At 41.2% G+C, this 24687-nt stretch overlaps 1 pseudogene and 1 gene segment (V, D, J or C); both read left to right on the top strand.

Annotated features, from left to right (window-relative positions):
• Positions 1-17822: 17822 nt before the first annotated feature.
• On the top strand, positions 17823-18519 carry LOC113838250 (annotated as a pseudogene).
• Positions 18520-21728: 3209 nt separating this feature from the next.
• On the top strand, positions 21729-22467 carry LOC113838251. The segment is given in 2 exon segments: positions 21729-21774; positions 21854-22467. Coding segments are annotated over 2 exon segments (411 nt in total).
• Positions 22468-24687: the final 2220 nt, after the last annotated feature.

Raw genomic sequence — 24687 nt, forward strand, 5'->3', positions numbered from 1 at the left:
GGTTTAAAGTGATATTAATTGATTTTTCACAAAACTGACATAATAGCCCAATGCATATCCATGTTAAATGAAAATATGATCTGATACTATGCATTATTCTCTGGTCTCACATTGTCTTCATTCCTAGTCTCAGTGCCCTGAAGCCAGAACATGGACCTGCATAAAATCATAATCTCTCACACTCCATTCATGGTATCATATTCTATATAGCATTTGTTTTGCATAAATACTGTGATAATTGCCCATCTCAATGCATTGATGTCAGTGAGATGTCTCTTTGGCTCAGAATATTTACTTTAGATGTTTCTCTAGCAGACATCTCTTCCTTATGACAAATATGAATTTTATACACTTACTGTGGATGCAATTGTATGGGGAATGCATTGTGGCAGGCATGAGTTTCCTAGGCCAATTCTATGTTAAAGAGTATGCAAACCTATGTTGAATTTTAAATAATGTTTGAAATATCAGCGACTTTATGAAAATCCCTGTGTCTCCCCCATCTGTACAGCAAGGATTGACCAGAAGGCAGGGGAACCTTCCATTTCAGGCATCTCTATGGAATGGGACGCTCAAATGTACTGGGAGGCATCTATCAAGAGGATCTAAGACCTGGGTTCAAGGACTTGTCTTATCACTGCAGACAATGTGTTATTCAGGAAGTGTCTCCTACATCAGTTAAAGGTGACAGAAATTTCTTGTCCTCCAAGGCCCAACACTTTTTTGTTCTCCTCTGTGTTATGTGGTTAATTCTGACACCACTATGAACTGTCTTTCTCAAATATAAGCCACAGAGTCAGGACAGAGCCACACCCACTTCCTTCTCAGGGGTTCATCTCATATGGACATCTTTACTAAAGGCTTCAGGGCAGGTGGCCCAATTCCTGTACAATGGACACACAAGACTGCAGGCAAATCTGCTTGCCCTCATTCGGGACACAGTTGCCTGCTGACCCCAATGTCATAACATAACAATAGGCCTAGATGCTTCAAATTCAGATTTTCTTGTTAAGGTAACACTTGAGCAGCCATGTTGGTTAAACTTAATGGGTATTTCTTCTCTATTATGCTTAGGAGACAAAAACCCACAGCAAGTTAATTGTTCTTCTTTATGATACAGGTTTTTTCCAACTTTGACAGTGATCTTTGAGCCATAGGTACAGGAGTTATGCTGTAGATCTATCAGTTGGAGCTTGCCTGCAAAACCCTACATTTTTCTCTGTTATGGGTTTCCGTAGAGTTCACCAGGTGTTGCAAAGAAAAGTTTGCTTTATGAATGGAGATAACTTATCTGTAGCTATGAGGAGAAATATTTAGAATGTAGTTACAGGCTATGCTATTTAATAAATTGGCAGTTATATGTTCTCCTCCAACATATATGACTGGATACACACCTGATATTGTCTAGGTTTCCAGAACCAAGCATGATTTTCTACTTATTGAGAGAGCTTTAAGGAAAAGAGTTATTTCATAATGTCTCTTATTGCCAGCATTCCTAACTTTGTTTTCAATATCTTTTCCAGAAATCACTTTTATGATATATTTTGGTTTTATTGATTAAATTCTATGAGATGTTTATTTTGAATAACTTAATCTGGAAGCAGTGTATGAAACACATCTTTCACACAATCTCCATGTTTATATTTGTGCTCCCATCTTAATAAACGCACATGGAGTATTGTGGTGTGTGTATCTGTGTCACTATCTCTGTCTTTAATAGAGAAAAGGCGTTATTTAAGTAACCAGGTCCTTCCACATTCTGTCTCTTGGCCAAGAACCAGCACAGCTCTCTGTATAGACAGTGGGCTTATTGCCCCAATTTTCTTTTGTATTCGATGAGAGTACCACACATAGGAAGGCATCCAGCTTTATGGCCATGTTCTAATTGGTGGTCTCCTGAATGTTCCCTGCCTGCGTGACTGTTACCTGTGAACACTGTAGATGCCGCTAGATCTTAGGGTGGTTGGACCATTTCCTGTATGAGAGCTGTTGTAAGAAGTTTTACTCTTTGGCATACCAGATTTCTGTATATAATGTATTATTCTGTGTAGGTTGATAATGGTTTTTCCTAGTGATGTCATCTTTAACTGAAAGCAGTATAGAAACAAAAACTCTTTTTTGATTTTTATTGTCACTGTATAATTATCTTTCTAATATTTATTTCTCCTGTTTACACTTAAATGAAATTTGCTTTGGAAAATATACACTAGACATTTTATGGTTTTCATCCAATTAATTTGACAAATTCTTTCTACCTGTTTTTTAATGGCATGCCCAGAAACTTTAACAGTTGTGGACTTGCTTGCTTTAACATAAAGCATCCAGCTGCTTACATCAGTTTCTTTCTTCTTTTTCATCTGTTTTCCACCAACACTTCCTTTAGTTTAGATTGCTGTATTGCATGTCCATCAATGAAGTATTTAATGATTCCTTATTTATCAGTTTCACTTTTTGTCCTGAGGCTTACAGAGTGATACTAAGTTATCTAATTCTATCTTAGTTCTTTGAACACCCCCCAAAGATATTGTGTACATTACAGAAGTAAAAGCACTTCCTTCTAATTTCACCTATTTACTTTACATTGGATAAAATATAAGAAATGGTTATCATTCATCATTAGTGTTTCAATACTCTCTCTCTCTCTCTCTCTCTCTCTCTCTCTCTCTCACTGTGTGTGTGTGTGTGTGTGTGTGTGTGTGTGTGTGTGTGTGTGTGTGTGATCTGCTGGACTCCATCTTAGATGCCTGTGTTTGAGGATAGGTGATTCCTTTTCAGATATTTATGGCTGAAATTTTCATATACACCTGTTTTTTTTTCACTTACATGTTGCATTTCAAATGCATCAACTTTGATATCTAGTGTTCCCTCTCTGCCCTCCCATCTCTCTGCTTTCCTTCTTTCTTTCTTTCTTTCTTTCTTTCTTTCTTTCTTTCTTTTTTTCTTTCTCTCCTTACTCTTTTTGTTTATAGAATTACATATAGAACCGTCTTGAATTTGCATCACAGGTGATCTTGCGCTAATGGTGTCCTCTGCGGATTAAAACTTGCTGACTCTTCTCTTTGACTCATCTCTCAGCAGGCTTTGTTTCCACAAGGGTCAGTCACTCCATCAGACATGAGTTTCTACCATGATCCTGAGAATCTGAAGAGAGGAAGGAGGAGAATCTGTGGCAGGTACATAAAATTAATGAAGAAATTAAAAAAAATACTAAAAGAAGAAATAGAGTTCCCATAGACAAAAATGCAAGAATTTCGATCTCGGGGTCCATGTAAATCTGCAAGAGGCCTCTCCAGTTTCCTACATGAACACTGGAACTGTCATGTCACATGATCTCGGTACAGAAAGGGAGTTCCCAACCTCAGGATGCAGCCACACTTAGCACTGGATCTGACTAATGCAGTGCTCAGGGTATTAGGGCTGAAGTCAACACATGAAAGAAAATAGCTCCAGAGCGTGGAACAGAGCATTGCCTACTGCACTCTATAACACAGGACACAAAGAACTGGGCTGAAATTAACCCTAAAATGCATCTTTTATTTGTGATTATCAAATGACATAGATCATAATTGGTGTGTGTAGGGTGATACAGTAGCGCTGCCCCAGGTAACCGGGACAGGTGTGCCAGAACATGCCCATGAGGGCGGGGGGAGGGGAAGTCTAAGGTGACATAGAAAAGGCTTCTTAAGGGGACCACGGACACATGGAACTCTCTTCCCCTTCTGCTGGTCCTGGTCCCGGCTCCCTCCTCCTTGCTTTGGCCTGCTATGCTTGGCTGGTGTATCTGAATAAAGAAAACCTTAGCCCGATTGACTTCTGAGTGGTCACCTTACAGGTGTGTACCAAAACCAACTTAGGATGATACAACAATCTCCTTCCATTGTCTTTATTGGAAGACTTCCCCAGCACATTTACAGATATACTATGACATGCTATCTTTCAGTGCCAACTACAGAACTTGTTTTAGAGCAGGAAGATATGCAAATAAGGCCTCTCTCCTCCCATGATAACCAGCCCAGCGCTGACCCTGAAGCTCAGACAAAGGAGCCCAACCTTGGAATCTCAGGTCTTCACACTCAGGGATCAGCACTGAGCACAGTTCACACCATGGATTTGGGGCTGGTTTCGGTTTTCCTTGTTGCTCTTTTAAAAGGTGATTAATGGAGATGAGATACGGAGTGTGTTAGTGGATATGAGCTTGATGGAGCCTGTGTAGAATTTTACTGACAGTAGTCTCTGGGTTTGCAGGTGTCCAGTGCGAGGAGCACCTGGTGTATTCTGGGGGTGACCTGGTACAGCCTGGGGGGTCCCTACACTCTCCTGTGTAGCCTCTGGATTCACCCTTACTAGCAACTAGATGAAATGGGTTCGTCAAGCTCCAGGGAAGGGGCTGGAGTGGGTTGCAGACATTAATGGAGACAGCAGTGCCAAAAGCTATGTGCCATCTGTGAAGGGCTGATTCGCCATCTCCAGAGACAATGGCAAGAGTGCTCTGTACCTGCAAATGAACAATCTAAAGACTGAGGACATGGCCACCTATTACTGTGCTAGTTACACAATGATGAGACTTAAGTGTGAACCCAGACATAAACCTCACCGTGAGCCCGCTCATGACCACCAGGGGGGCACAGTGCACACACAGACACAGATTCAGTCAAGGAGATGATACAGATGTGATCTTCTCAGGTGTCTGGGCTCCACTTTCCCTCGCTGTTTCAGGGAAATTCTCTCTACACGTGTGCTCTGAAGGGATACAGTGTCCTCAATACATCACGACTTCTCCTTGTACTATTTTAAGAATGAGGCACAGTCCCCCATGCAGAAGATGCAAACTGAAGGCTCTGAGGACATAAAGGACCCTGACATAGTCATGGAAATCACATGATAAGGAATTCCGTGGACATTTCTGAGTCTCTTCTTCCTCTATGCAGAGCCTTGGTCAGATTTCTTGATTTTAATGCTCATGAATGTGTGTTTAAGGGAAAACCAGGAGGAAGGTTGTGCAAAGATCATTAGACCATCAACCCTGGAAGGTCTGGAACCTCCCCTCTCTACTCTCCCTGAGGACTGTGCACTTCAGTTTAGATGTGACCCAGCTGTGCTTTTAGCTAACTATGTTCATTACTCCATGACTGTCATCTCTGTTCATCATGGAAAATTGTATAAAACAAGCCCATCAGGAAAAGTTCATGAGAAATGAGATTAAGCAAGAATCCATTTACCTAGAAAATTGCTTGCACACATGTTTGTGTACCCACACACACAAACAGACACACACACATGCACACAGACAAATACAGAGAGACAAACACACACACAAACACAGACACACACACACGTAGAGACACACACAGACACACACACACACAACATGTACACAGGCACATACAGCTACACACACAAACACACACACACACACACACACACACACACACACACAATTTACCATCATAGATCACATTGTATCTATCTGTTACATCAGTTGCAGAGCCAGATCATTTGGCTGAGAGCCACAGAAATTCTAACTTCAGTCTCTGCCAAGGGCATCTCACTGTACAAACTGCTAAGGACACCTGTCTTAGTTACTTTTCTATTGCTGTGATAAAACACCACGACCAAGGCGATGTAAAAAACAAGCAATTAATTTTGCTTACAGTTTCAGAGCTATGCAGTGGGTGACTGCTTAATAAAACCTTGGTGACTTGTGCATCAGATGAGTGATCATAGCTTAATCTATGAGCAAGAACCAGTGGTCTCTGAAACAGCATCCATCTTTAGAATCCCCAGTGATTTCCCAATGACACACTTTCCTCAACAAGGTCACAATCCTAACCTTTACAAACAGTTCCACCAAGTAAGAAACAAGGATTCAAATCTGGGAGCCTATGGGGGACCACCTCACTTTCCATCTCTGAAGGACTCTCAGTTTAGGCGATTAGTAAGGTCTGAGCAAGATGGAGGCTGGAAGGGAAGGTGGGACTTCTTCTTAGGGATATCAGGATGTGACCGACTCTGTCAACTGTATCTAGGTATGTTGGGGCAGCTGTAACAGAGTGGGTCCATGAAAAGTTTTCTATCAGATGTGATGTTCATGATTTGTAAAGAAGCAAATTCCATAAGAATCAACTCATTAACTTGGAAAATGATATTTTAGGGTCAGGTCATATAACAGGGACAGGAGGAACCTGAAGTTTGCAGTAGAGTTTGGCCAGCTGCCCAAAAGATCTGCTTCAATATCCTTGTTATTTTTAAGAATAGCTACATGGGCCAGGAGGTGGTGGTTCACTCATTTAATCGCAGCATATGGGAGGCAGAGGTCAGTCAATCTCTGTGAGTTCGAAACCAGCCTGGTATACAGAGCAAGTTCCAGGACAGGCTCCAAAGATATGCAGGGACCCCTGTCAGGAAAATACAAGCAAACAAATGAACAAACAAACACAGAATAGCTACATGTACCCACAACTGAACAAATTTAAGAAACATTCCTAAACAGATGTCCCTGTCATAAGCCTTCCCTCGTTGCTCAGGAACCTATGAAGAAGAGTGGGTAGAATGATTCTAAGAACCAGAGGTTGGAGAAATCTTAAAGGAATCAGTGTTTTCCAGACATAACATGGCGGAAACACATGTGAACTCACAGAGTCAGTGACAGAATGAACAAAACCTACGGAAGCTAAAGCCACACAGTGTCCAAGCATGAAGGAGTGGAAGTGCAAACCACAGCACACTCTTAGCCATGAAGACATTCATAATGGACAGCACTGTGAGGACGTCAACCTTCTACAGTGGAGTGACACCAGGTACATCAGCCACACTCAGGGGAGGCCTCATGATAGGAAGTAAGAGACAACACAAAATGGACTTCTTTGGATTATATTGTGTTTATCTTTTTTGTTTTCTGATTTTCTTTCTAAGTGACAGAACAGTTTAATGTGGGTGGGTAGGGAGGTGGCAAAAACCCTGTGAGGAGTTAGGACCTTCAGTTCCTCACAAGTAGGAGGGATTTGAAATGCCTTGTAAGGCAATCATCACACACACTGAATTTAATATTTTTGAATCTTCTCAAAATTTCAAGTGACAAAACCTGCATAATAACACAGGCAGACAGTTGTGGACTGCTCATGACTGGGCAGGAAGATGAACAGCAGAGAGGAAGCACAAACAGAAGATCGAAATAAAGCAACCTGATGAGAACTGTGTCCATGGCTCCCTAGTGGCTGAGGGTTGAAGAAGGTTCCAAGTCTGTCAATGTCTGTAGAGCACACACTGGAAGAAAGCCCATGAACCAGGTGCCCAAAATTATCTCTTCTTGTAATATGCCTTGTGCAGTGGTCTCTAGAGGTATTTTTGTATTATATTTTGTGGGAAACCAGCATCAAAAGTCCCAGGCTTGCCTCACTAATGTTGCAAATACAAGGAGTATTTATACTTCTTGATCCTACTTAACCACGGCAGAATTCTAGGGTGTAATACATGTGCCATGACAGGTGTGGTTTTGTACCTACCAGGCAAACACTCATGCATTTTGTACTATTTTTATGTCTATCTGACAATTAAAGAATCTCAGGAAACAAGGAGTTTGGTTTTCATTGTCAATTAATTTGATCTTTTTTAGATTATAATATACTCATTTTCCTCTTCACTTTTCTCCGTACCAAAGTTCCTGGGGAATCTCCTGTTTTCTTTCAAATTCATTGCTTCTTTTTTAATTTATTAATATTTGTTTCTCTGTCTCTGTCTCTGTCTCTGTCTCTCTCTCTCTCTCTCTCTCTCTCTCTCTGTGTGTGTGTGTGTGTGTGTGTGTGTGTGTGATTGCTGTATTTCTTAATAATGAAATTCAACTAAAGTTTCTGTACTATGTTTTCAGGGTTTTATGGTATTAGAAAACTTAGAGTTATACTCCATTCTCTTGAAGACTGTTTCTCTGCTCTGTTTCCATTTTACTATGCCTACAATGAATTCCCCATGGAGAATCTAAGATATGTGTTTGCAACCTGCTGTCAGAATAAAACCAAAAATAAAACTCCTTGATTTTCCATAGTGTCTATAATTTTAATACTTGGTGATGATAGGTTTAGATGGAAATCATGGGGAAATTTAAATGATCTGAAAACCTTACTATTTATTTCCCATCTTGGGGAACAGAATTCAAATCTTTCATGAATGAATGTGACTACCTCAGAAAGTTGGGAAAACAGGGTGTCTACTGTTTCCAACTTCCAATTTGTTAAAGCTCTGGAAGGGTACAGGTAATTCACAGTTTTACACAATCATATTGGAAATTTGCATCCTTGTAAAGATTACAGTGCAACTCAATCCCATGCAATGATTCCTTTGCAGGTGTTTCTTGTTCCCCATCTTGTGGATACTCTAAGTTTCCATTGTGTACAAGGCAGGTAATGTCATCTAAGGTCTCTGTTTTATCTACTTTCCATTGGCAACAGGTCCTTATCTCTGTTTTCTGCTTTGTACTTTCTGCTGCTGTTTTTTTGTTGATGTTGCCTGCATGCTCACTGCTGTGAACTCTTTGACTCAGCTGAAGGTAGGAAAGCTGCAGTGTTTACCTGTGAGGTACAGAAGGGTCAATGGGAAAAGTGTTGGTTGGTGCTGATTCAGTGTTAATGATAACAGATTACAGGAATATGGAAAAGGAAAAGAAAATCTACTTTTCTAGGTTGAGTGTTCTCTGGATATTATTATAGTGACAGAAGCTATGTGTCAAGAAGTTTTGTTGACCAAAGAGACTATACAATGTGAGATTACTGATATCAAGACAAACAGAGTTAGTGAAAAGCACAGTGTGACGATGAAGACCAAGAGATCCACTGCCTTAATGTTCCCTAACATTGAGGTCAGCTCACATTGCTGCCAGTGACATATGCTAACCACAGTGAACCTGCATTTTAGGCACAATATAGACACCAGGAGTCTGTTGGTTTAACTATCAATATCACCCAAATTTCTGCTTTTATTTGGGCAAATATTTTCTCAACAACCATATGAGTCCAGTTGACACAAACCTTGAAATCACCAGCACTTACTCACCAAGCTATGGTCTCCTGATTATGGTCAGTAAGAAAAGAATTTAAACAGGCCAGGGTGGAAAGACCATATCAAGGCTGAAGCTGTGACAAGTTTATTGCTAGCAATCCAAACTTTTATATTTATCATTCTGATTAGAGAATTAAAAAGTGTAAGGAAACCTTATATTTGACAAAGATGCTAAATCTATACAATGGAGAAAAGATAGCATCTTCAACAAAAGGTGCTGGCACAACTGGATTCAGACATGCAGGAGATTGCAGAGAGATCCGTATCTGTCAACATGCACAAAACTGGATCAAAGATCTCAACGTAAATCAAGCCACACTGAATCTTCTAGAAGATAAAGTGGGAGATACCCTTGAATGAATTGGCTCAGGAGACTGCTTTCTAAACATTACAACAGAGGAACAGGCATTGCGATCTGCAATTAATAAATAGGACCTCCAGAAACTGAGAAGCTTCTGTAAGGCAAAGGACTCAGTCAGTAAGATAAAATGAGAGCCCACAGAATGGGAAAAGATCTTCACCAACCCCACATCTGACAGAGGGCTGATTTCCAAAATATACAATGAACTGAAGAAGCTAGCCACCAAAACACCAAACATTGAAATTAAAAAGTGAGCTGCAGAACTGAATAGAGAATTCTCAACAGAGGAATCTGAAATGGCTGAAAGAAACTTAAGAAAGTGCTCAAAATCCTTGGCCATAAGAGAAATGCAACAGTTCTGAGATAATATCTTACACGGGCCAGAATGTTTAAAATCAAAAACACCAGTGACAATCTACGCTGGAGAGGATGTGGAGAAAAAGGAACACTCCTCCATTGCTGGTGGCAGTGCAAACTAGTAAGACCACTTTGGAAATCAGTATGGTGGTTGCTCAGAAAAATGGGAATCAGTCCTCCTCAAGATCCAGCAGTTCCTCTCCAGGGCATATACCCAAATAATGCACGTACATACAAAAGGACATATGTTCAACCATGTTCATAGCAGCATTGTTTGTAATAGCCAGAACCTAGATGTCCTCGACTGAAGAATGGATAGAGAAAATGTGGTACATTTATACAATGGAGTACTACTCAGCAGGAAAATAATGGAATCTTGAAATTCGCAGACAAATGAATGGAACTAGAAGAAACCATCTTGAGTGAGGTAACCCAGTCACAAAAAGACAAACATGTTAGGTACTCACTCATATATGAATTTTAGAAATAAAGCAAAGGATTACCAGCCTACAATCCTCTTCACCAAAGAAAGTAGATAGTAAGAAGTACTCTAAGGGAAAAATGCATGGACCCCAGAGAATGGGAAGGGGCAGGAACTCCTGAGGTTATTGGGAGCATGAGGGTAAGGGAAAGGGAGATGCCAGAATGAGTGGAGGAGAAGAGGAGAGGAGAGGAGGAAATGGAGGAGCAGAAATGTTGAGTTGGGAGAAGAATAGAGGAGAGCAGGTTCAAGGAGAGATCTGGCACTAGGGAGATTTCCAGAGATCTATGAGGATGATACCAACTGACAATCTAGGCAATGGTAGAAAGGATAACCTAAATGCCCTTCCCCTATAATGAGAATGATGACTGCCTTTATGCCATCCTAGAGCTCTCATCCAGTGGCCAATGGAAGCACAGACAGACACCCACAGATATACACTGAACTGACCTCTGGAACTTAGTTGCAGAGAGGGAGGAATGAAGATCAAAGGGTTCGGTACCAGGCTGGTGAAACCCACAGAAATAGCTGGCCAGTACAAGGGGGAGCACATGGACCCCAGACTGCTGTCTGAGAGGCCAGTCCAGGACTGATCCAGACCCTGCACATGGATGTCAATTAGGAGGCCTCAGAACTCTAGGGGGCCACTGGTAGTGGATCAGTATTTTTCCCTGGTGTAATAAGTGACTTTGAGAGCCCTTCCCACGTGAAGGGATGCTCTCTCAGCCTGGACACATCGGGGAAGGCTTAGGCCCGGCCCAGGATGATGTGGTGGACTTTGGGGAACCCCCTACCCTGCCTGGGGATTGGAGGGTGTATGGGGTGGGAGTGATGGGGAGGGGGAGGGGAGGGAGAGGGAGAAGTGATTGACCTGTGAAGCAAGCTTGTTCTTAATTTGAACTAATAAAAAATATAAAAAGTGTAGGGGAAGCTGTAGCCACGCCTACTTAGGGGCTGGCTACAGGTGTGACTGACCATGCTTGGGAGGGCGTGGTCAGGGTGACATAGAGCAATACTTGCATGGGACTGCATTTTCTCTTTTGGTTTCACTTTTGTACTTGCTGTACAGACTGCTGACACGCCGGCTGGCTAGGTTGCTCTGTAAGTAAGGCTTTTCCCTATTAAATACCCTTATATTTCTACCTGACTCCGTATTGGTAATTTCCCACTATATCTTGTTGTCAGGAGCAGGATATTGGAAACCTACATTTGGGACAGGCTGTGGGTCAGGCTGGCTATAGCTTCCCCTACAAAAAAAAGTATAAGGACATCAGGGAGAACAACGGAGACATTAATCAGTAGGACGGAAATCAGATGAGGACTAGAGGGAAATCCAGATCCTCTGTGGACTCCCGTCTTGTTTTTTTTTTTTTATATATATATATATTGTCCTTTCAAACAGGGTTTCTTGTAGACCAGGCTGTTCTCAACCTGCTTCTGTGTCCAGAGTGCTGGGATTAAAGGACTCTCTTCTTAATGTCTGTTAGCTGAACAACAGCAGCTACAATTCATGTGTGAAGTCTACAATTTTAAAATACAGTAAATTTTCCTTGTTAAATATTGCATAGATTTTATTTTCTCATTTACTTTTGTGATAATTATTTGTTTTTGATTTTTGCAAAACATTTTTTCATGCAATGTATTCTAATGAGATTCCATGCCCAAGTCCTCTCAGATATTTTCCATATTCATACCAGTAACCCCAAACCTTTCTTTTTCTTAAAAAAAGGAAACTAATATACAAAAAGAAAAGGTTTTAGAAAATGAAAAAAGCCACCAGGAACAAAGACCTAGTAGATGATGAAAAAGAAAATATTAGTAGCTTATATATGAAAGAGAATGAAAATTCTCCCAATTTAAGAGTTTTTGAAATATCCTTTCACGATTAACCTCATCACTACCACCATCTCTGAATCAATTTTGACAGGAAAAAGAACTATTTTCTCATGTTGGGATTCTATTTGTAAATGAAGAGATCAGGCCTTGATGTTATATCCAAAGGGTCTGCAAATGTCTCAGGAATTGCTCCTTCTTCTGACAGAATGAGGATTGGGAATTTAGCATCCTATTGCCTGATCCAGGTGTCTTCAGGCTGCTTCTTCTCCAGGCTGTGACTTTTATTGGTCTGCTGCATTTGCCCTTTCTGTTTAATCAAAAGGAAGGTTTTTCCTTTAACATAATAATATTATAGACAATAGAACCTTATGAAGTAAGAATTACAGTTACCATATATATTTCATTTGTATTTGACAAAATTAAAGAAAATATTCAAACATCTATTCTATCTTTGTGAGTTTAACATTTTATATCTAATTTTCCTTTTCACCACAACTAAGAACATCTAAAGCAGGAAATGTTGCAGGAATTCTGTCATTGGTCCCACAATCAATTGTAAGGAGCAGCTTAGCCCAAAGGTCAGGATTTTTATTGGAGGGTATGTAACCTGAACGACCAAATAAAAGACTAGGACAGGTCAGAGCATGCTTTCTTTGGTTTGTGTAAGCTGGCCGCAATCCACGGTAGCATAGGTGGCTGGCTGCCTTGTGCTCATCCCTTTTGAAACAAGGCAACCTTGGTGGAGTATCTGCTGGACCTGAGAGTCCAACTGCAGTGTAGCAGCTCTGCCCTGTCCTAAAAATAGAGTTCACTGGTTCTGACTTGTGTGTTAATAAACCCTATGTGACCTAAATTGGCTTCTGTTACCATCCTTTTCAGGTAGCATTGTGGCCAGAGCAGTGGGATTTCATACTGGGAATGTAAGGGTCCAGTTCCTGTCATCAGGAGCCCTGCGTGCTCACTGCCCTGTTTCGTGAACCTGAATTGTGTGTGTCTCAAGTCTACAATGACACTGATTGACATTTAATGGACATCAGTGTACAGTGCACAGATCACCTATACACACACACACACACACACACACACACACACACACACTCACATGCAATTTTCTGTTGATAGAGGCATCAAGGCCCAATTAGGACTGCTCTTGATTCTTGGCTCTGTCATAACTTTGACATGTCTGAATACAATTAGTTGTGTCTTTGTTTGATTTTCATGTTGTTTTGTTTTGATTTTAAATTAGGAGAATGCACATGCAGCTTGACTGTCCAATGGCTGAATGTCAGGAACAGAAACAATACTTCCCTTGGTTCCATGGCTACAACCTGATTATTTTGTTAAAACAATAATTAGAAAAAGAAAAAGAAGAAAACAACACAGTGGACAGTTCAGTTCTCTGGTGCAAATTGTTCTATTCAGTTATTTTATTCACTCAAATCAAGCCAAAAAGTTGTATAAACAAGAACCAAGGGCTAGAATATTCAATTTCATTCCTATCTCTTGTGGCTCCTCTCACATAATTGAGCATCCTCAGGTTGAGAGTTGATTAGGATGTCTGTTTTCCTTCCAGTAGAGTTACTTTCCTTTTGTCATTTCTTCTCCAAGTTCATCATTATCCTTCCTTATCCTCTGGGTCTTTTCCAGCTGATCACCTGATACTCAGGAAGTGTTCCCTGCACCAGGTAAAGGTGGATTTAAGTCCCTCATCCTCCAAGGCATAGAGTTCACCTCCTCCAACCTGTGCAAGATAAAGTGTCTAAGACATCATGAACTCTCTTGTTCAAATATAAACCCCAGTGTCAGGATAGAAAGGCAAGAGGGTTCCCTTATTGGTGAATTCCAGGAACCATCAACAGTAGGATTAAAAGTGATATCAATAATGGGTCGTGTCATTGTTAGATGTGAACTTGCTGGGCTCATGCAAGGTTCATAGGACTGACTGACTTTTGGGGGGACAGACTGGACTTCTCAAGTAGAGATAAAGCTTCCTCCATAAAACTCCATCATATAGCTGTCATGATGTCTCTCAGTCACACAAGGCTCCTAGGACAACCTGCCTGAACTGTATATATTGTGGAGATTTTATAAATCTGTCTACAATCATTACAGAGCAATGCCCACAAGTGGATGAGTTTAATCTCTTAGAGGCCATGTTCTGTCAAGGAAAATACAAAGGGCAACATTCTGATATTTAACATATCATTTTCAAATGACATCAAGTTTGCATAATCAATATCATTGCTAAATATTGTTGCATGAGACAGCAAAAGGGAAAACCTAGATATATTAATTTTGCAGAGCCTGGGGAATAAGTGCAGAGAGGACAGCAAGGGTGTTTCCTGACTCCACTCCATGTTGCTTCTTCTCTGTTAACCACATACAAGGCCCTGGAGACCATCTTCTGTGGCAGTTATACGCCATGTGTAGAAGGATAAAAGATGTTACATGGAGAAGTTCAGGTAGTTCCTAGACTCTGTCTCTCTTCTGGGAATGCTACAGAAACAGAAATTACACAATGCAAGGACCCTCCCTATCACCATGAAGACAGAACATAATGAAATAAATTCCTCAATAGGAACCAGGACTGGACAGTCTTGTCTTGTGGAGAGGTGATCTAAGGGCTCTTCATGCTGAGTCTCCCCCAATCAGGACAGAGTCCAATGTGCTGGGGAGGGGACAGGATGGACTGATGGAGGGACACCCGAGCAGAGTCCCTGAGTGGAGGCTCTAGATTTCTCTCCAGCATTTGGTACTCACAAACATGGTTCATTTACTATTTAATGAAGATTAAAAATTAAAAATAGTAGCCTGCTGTTCAGCAATGCTACATCCAACACAGCCCACAACAGAGTAATAAGAAACACAAAAATATTCAAATTTTACAATGTATTTTTCAGATAAATAATGTTCTATAGAATTTACATACCATGGTTTTCCTTTTTTGAGACAGGGTTTCTCTCTGGAGCTTTGGAGCCTGTCCTGGAAATTGCTGTATAGAACAGAATTTCCTTGAACTCACAGAGATCTGCCTGCCTCTGCATCCAAAGTACTTGGATTAAACATGTGCAACACCACTTCCCAACCATATCATTATTTTTCAATCTGGATATCACACACCAATCCATGTTGCATGATCTTAACTAAACTATATCCTTGAAACCAATTTCTTCAAATTAATATCAGCATTCAACATTCATAATCATTGTTATTCCTTTTAAAATGAACAAATTTTTTTATAAAGGCCTCTGTCAGACCACAATGAAGTGAGACTTTGCATTATATCACAAATACAAAAGAAATAATAATAATCATTTAATTCTTTCCTTATAACCCAGTTTTTTCTCTGTCATTTTTTTCTAGACAATTGTGTGTCTAATGCATCCACCATAAAACTTATTATATATCTGCAGGAACTGCAAACAAGATCTCCCTCTGCTCATAAAAAACACCCCAACCCTAACATTACAGATATGATTGAGAAGCCCACACCCTGTATTCCCAGTCTTTCCATTCAAAGTTTGGCACTGAAAACACAGCACTTACCAAAGGGGTTGTGTGTGAGAGGAGATGTCCTTTTTGCATCTTAAATAAAACCTTTTTCATAATTTCATAACCTGACTACTATATGTATCAATATAAACAATCAAATTCCTCCCTTATGCAACTTTTACTATCCCCACAAACTCATGACTTCTTCAACTTTAATAAATATTTTAACAGTGTGTGTGTGTGTGTGTGTGTGTGTGTGTGTATAAGTAACATATTGAGTACAGTTATAGGTATGTACATGTACCTGTGTTTAGAGCAGTGAACTTGGAATTGAATAATTATGACAGAGCTTGTCCTTGATGAAAACTGATTTTCCCTCTCTCAGCAGCCATTGATTACCAGTAGTTCATCTTTATAGATTTAACCCTATACTATGGAAGTCCAGTTTCTACGTCTACATCATCAAGATTTCATGGGATCAGCATCCCTTTCCTGTCTAGAAAATACCATCTCAAAGTGGCTTCCTGGTCCTCTAGACCTTGCACACTTTTTATCCCCTCTTCAAGGATTTTCCTAAGCTTTTGGTGTTGTGTTAATATTGAAGATGTATCCAGTGTAGTTGTGCATCCCTGGGTCACTTGTTCTATGAAAGTTTGCCTGATATGGATCTCTGTAATAGTCTCCATTTGCAATTACAAAAATGAGAACATCATTGATGAGGGAGTTAGAGCTTTTATCTGAATATATAAGAATACATTTACAAATAAAGTTAAAGTTAGAAAGTGTGTGTGTGTGTTTGTGTGTGTGTGTGTGTGTGTGTGTGTGTGTGTGTGTGTATGTGAGTGTGTGTGTGTTACAAGCAAAGCCCCATTGAAGGTCAAAGTGTTTATAGCTGGGTTGCTGTTTAATTTTCTGCTTTAGAACAATACAGGCAGAATACATTCTGTTGCAGTAAACTGTCAATATCTGATTTAATTCTGGACTACTCCATGAGATACCACCTATTTCTGACACTGCTCAGGTGGCCAAGAAAAATGATATTAGATATCACTGGGAACTAGGAGAAAACAAAAAGTACTGTTCTGTTAAAGATGGCTTGAGGAGGAAAGATTCCATAAAAACACAGTCCACCTGACAGCACTGAGAACCAAAAACCTTGAGGAATAGGAGGCTTGCATGCTAAGTAAGACCAATGTCTACTCAGCGCTTCAGAGAGGGAAGACCATGGTTAACCCTGACGAAGATGTGGGAGAGAGCAAAGATAACATGATGGCCTGGGGAGGAAGGTCACAGGGAGACAGTAGGTTATGGGAAAGGAAGGAGGTGGATTACCTTGTGGTCCCATGCAGATGCAGGCAAGTCCCTCAAGGTCCAGGTGAGAAACAGCAGGCCGAGCTGATGGAGAGTGAAAGGCAAGTCATTGTAGAATCAGAGAGCAGAAGGACATGGCATGGAAGGAAATAGTCCTTCTGGGTGTTTTTGGGTGGCCATAGAAGAGCTGGCAGTATCTTTGTGATGGAGAAGAGCAGGTCTGTATGGTGGGTGGGAAAGGTTAACCCTGAAGGAACTAATTGCTAAATCTGGGTCACCAAAATGTGTTTTAAATCATTGTTAAAGAATAATCTCAAATAGTATTTATCTTTATATAACATTTCTTTTATTTTTGAGGATCAATCTCCAAGTTTTTTGCATGAAATAGTATAGCACTTGGTTCTGTCCTCAACCACATGTTGTTAATCCAATTAACCATAGGCATTCATTATTTACTGAACTTTATACAATGTTTATTAAATGATTATATTTTGGTTTTTTCTATTAAAATTACTATGGATCAATTTAATAATTAATGCAAAGAGAGCGGGAAGTTTACAATTTAGAGAGCACAATAAAGGAAGTCTGAAAACAAATTTGTATGTAAATCTAAGAATTCAAACTTAATAGTCTATTTTTCATTACTATGTTCTTTCTTTCTCTGCTGGCACACAGTTTTATATAGATGAAGCATAAGTAAAATCTAAGATTTTCTACTCCAAACTCTTTCCTACCATGTAATGGTGGGGATAAACTCGGGCTTCGGGCATGAAAAACAATACTCTAGCAGCTAAGCTACATGGCTGGGAAAATGAATGATGCTTTGATGGTTTATACACCACTTGGTTCCTAATTCCATCTCAAACAGTTGTGCCATTATTTGTCTTCACTAATGCTTCTGCCTCTGAGTTCAGGATATAACAGGAAGACATGCAAATAATGCCCTCCTCCATCCATGAAAAGCAGCCCTGATGCTGAAGCTCTGATAGAGGTACCCAGCACTGGACTCCCTGGTCCTCCCCTTCTGTGGTCATCAGTGAACACTCAATACTCAGCATGGAGTTAAGACTGAGCTGGGTTTTCCTTGTTGTTCTTTTGAAAGGTAATTTATGTATAAGAAATGATACTGTGTGAGTGGACTTGAGTGAGAAGGACAGTGGACATTTGTGAGAGTTTACAAACATGATTCTCTTTTCACAGGTGTCCAGTGTGAGGTGCAGCTGGTGGAGTCGGGGGGAGGCTTGGTGCAGCCTGGAAAGTCTCTGAAACTCTCCTGTGCAGCCTCTGGATTCACTTTCAGTGACCACTGGATGAACTGGGTCCGCCAGGCTCCAGGGAAGTGGTTGGAATGGATTGCAAGTATTGAACAAAAAACAAATAATTATGCAACACACTATGGGGAGTCTTGAGAGGCAGATTTACCATCTCAAGAGACGACTCCAAAAGTAGCCTCTACCTGCAGATGAACAGCTTAAGAGCTGAAGACTCGGCCATTTATTACTGCACTACAAACACAGTGAGAGGACTTCAGTGTGAACCTGACACAAACCTCCCTGCAGGAGCGCTCAGAACCAGCAGGGGGCGCAGGTCACACATGGAGGGAGGGACAGGGCAGGAACAGGTGCAGACATGACTGAGTGCTAGTTTATGTGGTCACAGCTGTCGCCCCATCTACTGATTTCTCAGGATGCTCTCTGTGTTTATGGTCTTTGGAGTCTGTGATAACAGAGTTCTCTTCTGCCACAATTTACAATATACACACCACGCAGTCTAACGTGAATTACATGGAAATATCTCACCTCTGATAGCAGAAATGACTCTGGTGATGACACAGGATTAAATGCTGAGTGAGGTCTGCAGTATTGGTGATGATTTTCCCTCATGAGATTCAGACAAAGACTCAGTGGTATCCGGTTAGGACAGTGCCTGGGATTAGGGGACTCACAGGGGAGGTGAGGCCACACTCAGTGACCCCCACACCTTAACAGGTCTCACGTCTTCTGTTTCCCTGAGCACTGTGCACATCAGACACAGATGTGACCCATTTGTATTTTCCCTGATGCAGTTACTTCACCTGTAACTTTCATCATAGTGTCTCCTGTTACATTTTGTTCTTCCAACTTCTGACCTTTGTTTAAAAGAGACATGAGCCAGTTACATGAAACTCACCTGAGACCTAGGGTGTAACCCTGTGTGACATAGTTAAGGCTGTTAGTGAATGAAAACAAGAAATAAAATTTAAAAATGCATGACTGTTGGCAAGCATGGTGGAGGAGTTACTTTATTATACGCATGTCAGAGAGCATAGCCAGAGGCTTGGACATCTGTGAGAGTCCAGAGTGGACACTACCCTGGGTCATGTGACGAGTGGGGGGAGTGGTAAGGGGAGAAAACACAGGGGAACTAGGGGAAGCATTCAGGACGCCCAAAAGAGATGAAAAGGACCAGGTCCCTGAAACAGTTGGATTATATACAGAAGAACAGCCCAGGTAGGGAAGCCCAGCCCAGGGCTGGAATGTTTAGGGTATGTAGAAGGAAATGCCAGCCAGGAGGACCCTGTAAGAGATAGGGACTGAGGGAGGCAGGGAGATATGGTGTCTACTTTCGGTCGTGATATTTTTAATTGGCACATCATTCATTTGTCCCAGGTTTGAAAGCTAACATCTCAGGCTTTTACTGATAATAAACAAATGATTAGGAGCTATGTGTAATCTTCTCTATGACTATTTCCAGCCACACTGAGGCATCATTGTTGGGTGGTGTAATGGTTGACTGTAATAGATTCCATGAAAACCTGGATAAAGGGAAGTCAGGTATTTATCTGGGACTTACTCATGAATAAAAATAGATAGAGAACCACTGAGGTCTTCTGCCCAGAGATCTGGAAGCTGAGACCTGATCTGCAAACACAGTTGAGGACAAGAGCTCCCCTCTCAGTCGGCACGCAGCACCTGAGTCTCCAACAGAAAGGGGCTGATATCTCAAAGTCTATTGGGTGGGTGAATTCCCACAACAGGGTGGGGCCAAAAGAAGCTGGAATGCTGGTCCTGTTTTGGCCGATCAGCTTCTAAGGAAACTTCTAGGCTAGAGATATGTGGGCATTAGTTGGAGCAATTTGTCAGTCTGGACCCTAGGAGATGAGCCATTTTAAACCTGTTCAGGATGCAAATTTTGAGGGAAAGCCTGGAGCAGTCTGCTATTGACTTAAATGTGATGCAACAAATAGACTAGGGAGAAAGCTCAAATAAGAGGTTTAGGGAAATTTTTATCTCTGTGTACATTTGAAAATTCAGGCCCATGGACTTTCTGAATCAGGGAAGATGGATCCAAGACCAGGAGATGAGGACAGAGACAGAGACAGTGAAACAAACAGTGAAGAAGATCTCACTCTCAGGATTGGGGAAATCAAGTAGGTGTTCTGGGAAACAGGTAGGAAAAAAGGTGTCCTGAAAGATTCTCTGACTGAGGGAGTTCCTGGGTTTATCAGGAACTGAAAGGCACACAGTGTCCCAGGAGCCAAGGACTCTTTCCTGGAAACCTATGACATTTTCCTTTCAGTGTAGCAGGACTGGACCAACTCCATGATTCCTCACAAAATGTGATGAGTCAAGCAATAACAAAATGGTTAATTTTCAAAGTGCAGTGACTCAGCATGCCATAATTCTCTGTAGTCACTCTGTAGAAGCAGAGGGTAGTGACGAGCTGGATCCAACTGCCAGCAGGTAAATCCCCGGCCACTTTAGAGGAATATTAGTAATGATAAAGGAAGCACATAAAATCATTCTCTGTCACATCCATGCAGTGTTCCCTGGAAAACAAGCACCCCTTTTCCATGCAGCTGAGCTCTGTGAACACGGAAGTAGCATGAATGTCTTACTGCTCAAGCTACACTGTGAATGTTGAGTGTAAACTAATACATACTAACTTAAACTGGTGCTCAGGACGAGCAGGGGTCACAGTGGAGCCAAAAATCAGCAGGACAGAAATGAGATGAGGATAGGAGGGGACTCCATGTTTTCTGTGGAATTCTTATAAAAGCCTATATATGAACAGCACATACTGAAAGTTGTATGTGAATTCCCCAATATTCAAACACAGTAAAACTCTTTGTTAAATATTGCACATTTTATTTTCTTGTTTGTTTTATTAAGAATTATTTATTTTTGGTATTTGAAATTTTTTCATATAGTATTTTTAGATCACAAGCTCACTGCCCAATTCCTCCCTGATTTTTACTATCTCCTTACCACTCAACTACACAGCCTTTCTTTGTCTCTAAAAGAAACACATGGGCAAAAACAAAGAATACAAGACCAAATGCACACACACACACACACACACACACACACACACACACACACACACACACGCAAACATGGGAAACACAGAAATACAAACAGCTGGGAAAGCAAAGAAAATATTGTTCCTCCATGAGAGAAGAATTCAAATTCTACTAATTTAAGGAGCTTTGGAAAAATCCAATCACAATTATTAGTATCAACGGAACCCAGTCTCTTCACCTCGAGGACCAAATATCTCAGGTTCCAATTCTATTTGTAAATTGAAAGATTAGGCCTTGATGTTTCTGTAGGGTCTGCACAGGTCTCAGGAATGGCTCCTTCTTCAGACAGGATGAGGATTTGGACCTCAGCATCCTGCTGCCTACCCAGGTCTCCTCTACCTCCTCATTCTCCAGTTGGACTAGGTTCTTATCTAAGTAGCGCCCTGCTCATGAATATGCAAATCACAGGAGTGTATGGTGGTAAATACAGGGATGTTCACACCACCACCAACACATGATCAGTGTCTTCTCCACAGTCACTGAGATCACAGGTCCTCACCATGGGTTGGAGCTGGATTATCCTCTTCCTGGTGACAGCAGCTATAGGTAAGGGCTCCAAGTTGCAGAGTTAAGGATGGGGAATGTACTCAGGTGACAGTAACACCCACTCTGCATTTCTCTCCAGGTGTCCACTCCCAGGTCCAGCTGCAGCAGTATGGGCCTGAGCTGGTGAGGCCTGGGGCCTCAGTGAAGATATCCTGCAAGACTTCAGGCTACACCTTTACTGATGGTTATATGCAATGGGTTGAGCAGAAGCCTGGGCAGGGCCTAGAGTGGACTGGACGAATTGATCCTGATAGTGGTAACACTAAGTACAATCAGAAGTTCCAGGGCAAGGCCACACTGACTAGAGACAAATCCTCCAGGACAGCCTACATGGAGCTCAGCAGCCTGACATCTGGGGACTCTGCAGTCTATTACTGTGCGAGAGACACAGTTTTGCAACCACATCCTGAGTGTGTCAGAAACCCTGGAGGAGCAGGAAGCTGAGATGACACAAAAGATTAGCCTGGGGACTTTCTCAGAATTCATAAATCTGGGTGCCCCCTTTTCATCATCCTCCTAACAGTCCTATAGAGTAGAAAGAATTTCTGTATTGGAAAACCAGGACATGCATTTGTCGACAGCAGATAGGGTTCTAGAGCACAAGGAGGTGTGCATGTGGTCCAATCCCTAACCTAGAACCTATCTCCAATCATAACATCTTTAAATTGAAAAATGACATTTCGAAAAGTTTGTCAGGTGAAGGAAACCAAATAGTCCTGAGCACAGGCTGCATTTCCATCAGCAGATGCCATCAGGATCTAATCAAATACCTTTGGGAGGTTCCCTGTGTCATGATATCACATGGCTTTATTTCTATTTTATACATTTATCTATTTATCTCTTATTTTACCTTAGAGTTCCTTTGCATATATATAACAGCTTCTCATTTTGTCTTTTCATAGGATTCCTGAGTATATAAATCTGGAGGTCTCTGCATTCACACCTGTTTCTTGTGCCTTTTCTTGGGCTCTTGTCATTCAGTCTTTTTTGTTTGTTTTCTCTTGTTCAAATGTGTCAATTTTTATCTAATTTTACTTTATTGTATTTTATTCACTAGAATCCTATTTGTTGTCAAAAGACAGCAAAGTGTTGAATATGGATGGGGGGACTTGGGAGTTGAGGAGGGAGGAGGAAGTATGGGAAGAAGCTTCTCCCATCAGCATGTGTTTCCTCTACATTCTGCAGTCAGGAAGGAGGAAGAAGTATGATGGGGAAGTGCTTCTGTGTATGTGTTTGTCTTGCTGGATGATAAATAAAATACTGTGTGGCCAATGAGACAGCAAATTAGACTAAGAGTCAAAGAGGATTCTGGGAAATGTAGTAGAGAAGTAGTGATCCAGGTAGGAAGTGACATAGCAAAGGAGACTCATTTAAGCAAGGAGAAACAGGAAGTGTCCCTTTTTTCCCCTTTGCATCCTCCAGCAGTGTTGTGATCTCCCAGCAAGGTAGGGCACCAATAAAAGTTATCCAGTAAGATAACTCTTATAAATATATAGATTTATGATAATTAAGACAGAGCTAACCAATGAGAATCCTTGTCATTGGCCAAGCAGCATTGTACCTAATACAAATCTCTCTGTAGACTTAATTGGGGCCCTAACTCATGTGGGTGGCTGGCATAGAGCTCAAACATGGCGGTGGGGCTTGGTGGCTTTTGGCAGAAAGATTTATCATAACAGCAGTAGGTATGGACCCCATGTTACAATGACATGACAGCATGCTAACTTTCTAGGAAAGATGGGAAAACATTACTCGGCTGGAAAAATGGAAGAAAAACTTGAGCAGTGTGGTCTTCCTAATCAGAAACCAGGAACTCAGGAAGCCAAGTGTGAATAGTAGATTAGAGTTGGCATGAGACCTAAAAATACAGAAGCAACAATTATGTTCATAGCAGTATTATTTGTAAAATCCAGAACTTGGTAATAACTTAGATGCCCCTTAACCAAATAATGGATGAAGAAACCGTGATATATTTACACAATGGAGTACTACTCAGCAGTAAGAAACAAAGACATCCTAAAATCTGCAGACAAATGGACTAAGATAGAAAAAAACAGCCTGAGTGAGGAGACCCATTCCCACAAAACAAATATAGTATGTACTCAATCATAAGTGGATACCAGAAATGAAGCAAAAGATACACAGACTACAATCCTCAACCCCAGAGAAGCTTTAACCCTCTACCATAAACAGAGAGAAGCAGATGCAGAAATCCACAACTAACCAATGGGCCAAGCTCCTGGGGTGCAATCAAAGTGAGGAAGGATGATATAAACAAAGGGGTCCAGAACATGATGGGGAATTCCACAGAATCAGCAGACCTGAGAGAGTGAGGGATCAGTGACTCTGGTCTAACTAAAGGGGACCCTGCATAAGACTGAACAAGACTCCCTTAATATAGGTGACAGTGGTGCAGTTGGGACAATACATGAGGCCACTGATGGTGTGAACAAGATCTAACTCTAATGCACAATCAGACTTAGTGGAGCCCATTCTACATGGAGAGAGAACCTGCCCAGCCTAGACACAGGGGAGCCAGAGGGTGGGGAGGCACCTTGGTGCAGCCTCAAGGAGATGATGGACAGAAGTAGTAGATTCCTAGGGAAGGACTTATACTCTACAAGGAGCAGATGGGAGGTGGGGGAGTGGGAGAGGGAAAGAGAGAGGAGAAACTGGAATTTGAATATAAAATTAATTAATTAAAGAATAATAATATATCAAATGTTAAGAAACAAATGAATGGAAAAAAAGCAAAAATATATATAGGAGCAGAAGATTGAGGGGGGGCATTGGTCTAGGAAATAGAATTGGGGTCATGCCACTGTGTGTGTCCCCTGAGCCCTGTGGTCTCCAAAATGTGTTACCTCAGACTCACACTATAGAAAATGAGACACAGTGATGGCTGTGTTGCAA

This window comes from Cricetulus griseus, chromosome 5 (assembly GCF_003668045.3).
Source record: "Cricetulus griseus strain 17A/GY chromosome 5, alternate assembly CriGri-PICRH-1.0, whole genome shotgun sequence".
NCBI lineage: Eukaryota > Metazoa > Chordata > Mammalia > Rodentia > Cricetidae > Cricetulus > Cricetulus griseus.